This window comes from Charadrius vociferus, unplaced genomic scaffold, assembly GCF_000708025.1.
Source record: "Charadrius vociferus isolate BGI_N301 unplaced genomic scaffold, ASM70802v2 scaffold298, whole genome shotgun sequence".
NCBI lineage: Eukaryota > Metazoa > Chordata > Aves > Charadriiformes > Charadriidae > Charadrius > Charadrius vociferus.
The window spans coordinates 1427058-1429996 of record NW_009649936.1 but is presented as its reverse complement, the minus strand read 5'-3'; the positions used below and the strand labels follow the sequence as shown (position 1 = coordinate 1429996).

The 2939-nt window shown below is 38.1% G+C and overlaps 1 protein-coding gene across 1 annotated transcript in view; it reads left to right on the top strand.

The window, feature by feature from the left end:
* Positions 1–167: 167 nt before the first annotated feature.
* The window catches only part of PIGP (phosphatidylinositol glycan anchor biosynthesis, class P), a 3627-nt gene continuing 855 nt past the window's right edge, over positions 168–2939 (top strand). The window contains exons 1-3 of the mRNA XM_009891322.1: positions 168–249; positions 1534–1606; positions 2148–2266. Coding sequence (XP_009889624.1) covers positions 168–249; positions 1534–1606; positions 2148–2266 — 274 coding nt within the window. The remainder of the gene's footprint in view (positions 250–1533; positions 1607–2147; positions 2267–2939) is intronic.

Below are 2939 nucleotides of genomic sequence, written 5' to 3'. Positions count from 1 at the left end.
GAGGCGCGTGCCCGTGGGCCAGACCGGCAGCGTGTCTGGTCTGGCGTCCCGCGCCCGCCAATACCGGGGTGTTCCGAGAGGAACTTGCCGGGAAACCTCTAATGGCTTCTTACTGTGTTTCCCCCTCCACCACCCGCCCCCCTCGAAGTTAAAGGGAAGAGACCGGTATGGTTGAAAACTCTCCAGCCCCATTGCCGGAAAGGGCAATATATGGATTTGCTCTTTTTTTAGGATCGTGGTTTGGCTTTAGTAAGTATACTGGGTACCCAGTACTTCACCGAAAAGTGTTGCTTTGCTTACGAGACAACTGCAATTCCGATGAGACCATCTGAAAAGGATCAAAATTGTATTATGCCACCTATTGTAAGGGTGCGTGAGGAAGGACTAAGTCAGCATTACTTGCCAGACTTGTCAGTTGTTACAAAGATCTGTCATTGCCTTTTGTCATTTCCTCATGTTGTATCTTTAACCTTATTATGGGGGTCTTTAATGCTCTTAGGGAGTCAAATTATTAAAAAAAAATCCCTGCATTAATCCCTGCATTCTCATTTTAGTAACTTTTTTACTTGAACTGGATACATTGTCACTACTCAGTAGCCATTGTAGATAGTAATACTGCAAGTTTCCCCACCCAAATACTGAAAAAAAAAATAAAAAATTAAGTCAATGCAGCCAACAGCAATGGAAAATGGTTAGGATTATACCGGCATTTCCTTGCTGATGTGACAGGTGCTTTAGCATTTCACTGGGGATATCTTGTGTGCCCACACAGGACCAAGGCTTGAGAGGGTGAGAACACTTTCTCAGCACACCAAAACTTGCTGCAAATAGACTGTAGTCAAATAATAAGCCAAGATCCTACTATACGTCTTTCTCATCCTTAGGAATTAAGTAGAAATTAAAGTAAGCTGGTTGCTGTTCCTCTCACAGGAAGGGACTGCAGTTCCATAACATGTCACTATTTGGCTACTAACCTGTTCCCCTCAAGTTTTGTTAAATGTTTCTGTGGATTTGTTGTTAGGGAGCTAAATTTCTCAATATTGTTTTTGTTGATGTGAAAATGACTAACTTGCCAAGTATCAGAAAGTATTCCAGTAACTTTTTCTAACAGTTCCATCCAAGCACTGCAATTCTACCAACTTTCCCTTCAACCACATGACCCACTTTGTGATCGTTTTCTGCTTTAGTATTTTTTGCATTCAGAGTCATTTGGTATACTTTTACTGAGGTGTTTTTTTTTTTTTTCTTTTTTTGTTCTGCAGTTCAAGATGCAAGAAATTCTTGTCTGTCTACATAGGAAATCAGGCTCAATGTTAAAACAAATGTAAACAAATATTGCCCCCATATTGGGCAGGTTTTGTGTCTGAGAGGCATATTCTACAATGTTTTGGTAGAGCTATTTTGGTTTAAAAAGTGTAAAAGCAAAATATTGTCTCAGCATGTATCAGTTGGGAAGTATTACTCTAGAACTTTGGAAGGAAGTCTAAAACAGTATCAGTTGTACTATTATGACTCTCTAATTCTTTTGTGCAGTGTTGTATCTTATCTGGGCATTTGTTCCTGAGACTTGGCTGTTTTCATTGGGACTAACATATTGGCCTCAAAAGTAAGTTCAACCAATTAAACTCTTTAGCCTGAATATGTGCAAGTCTAGCACACTCTTAATTATTTTCAAATAACAAAACTTTTTTTAAAAAATAGTGGCCTTGTATATAATCCAGTTTTTCCTGATGATAAAGGACTGTAATCTTTGGGAAACATTTTTTTTTTTTTTTATGTAGATAAGTAGCTATGATGAAAATTTTGCCATTGTGTAATGAAAGAAATAGTATTTGAATGTTTTATGATAAATTGGACATTTTGTTTTTGGGAAGTTTGCTGATAAAAATACAGTAAACTTTAAACAGTATTTAAAAAAACAAAAACCTTCTGTAAGGAATCTATTTGATGGTTTATACCAAACTAACAACAGTGACTCTGCAGTCAGTAACTTTCTTGGGAGGGACCAGGGTCCATATTCAGAGATGCTGTTTCTTTTCCTCCTGGCTAAGTTAGTGCTAGATACAATAACAACGACTACATTAAAATCGTTATGCCATTAGGTGTTTGTTATTATGATATGTAAACTTTAAATTCTTTTTCCTCAGGTACTGGGCAGTTGCTTTGCCAGCGTACCTACTAGTTGCTATAGGAATTGGTTATATATTACTTTTTGGTATTAACATGATGAGTACAGCTCCACTTAACTCCACAGATACTATTACAGGTAAATTTATTGGTGGGTTTTTTTTTAAGATTTTGATGCTTAACTGATAATCTCTGTAAATATGTGTATGTCAGCATGTATAATATAAATCAAATTTTAAGCCTTTAAATATTTTGATCTAGAAAAGTTCTTGGGAGTACTGAAGTACTAGAGTGAAAAGATAGCCACAAGCCTGACTCTTCCTTCTTTGCCATCTTATGGCAGTGGTTTCCAACTGGTAGACCATACTTTGTTAGTAAAACAGACCACATTAGAGGAACAGGGGTTATACATATGAAGATCTCCCAGGTGTGCACCTTGCATTACAAAGCAGTGAGGAGTGTCATGGAGAAGAAGGGCGTGAGTACCTACCTGGTAGTGGCAGAAGTGGGAAGGCATTCAGGAGTCAAAAGTGGTGCAAAGAAGGATGTTGCAGTATTGAGGCCTGATTAGATATGGTAGTGATTCCCTGCCTAAAAAAGCTATTCTTCAGTTTATCTATCTCAACTTTTGCATAGCCTTTACTCCTGCCAAGGAGACACCTTTTAGGCATTCACAGTATTCTCCAGGCAGCTGCATCTTCCTCCTCATGAGGAATTCCACCACTATTTGCAGGTGGCCATTTTTGTTAGAAAAAATGAAGGCTGTAAAATTTAGCAAGAAAGTTACCTATTGCTAAGACTGCTGAAGTTGC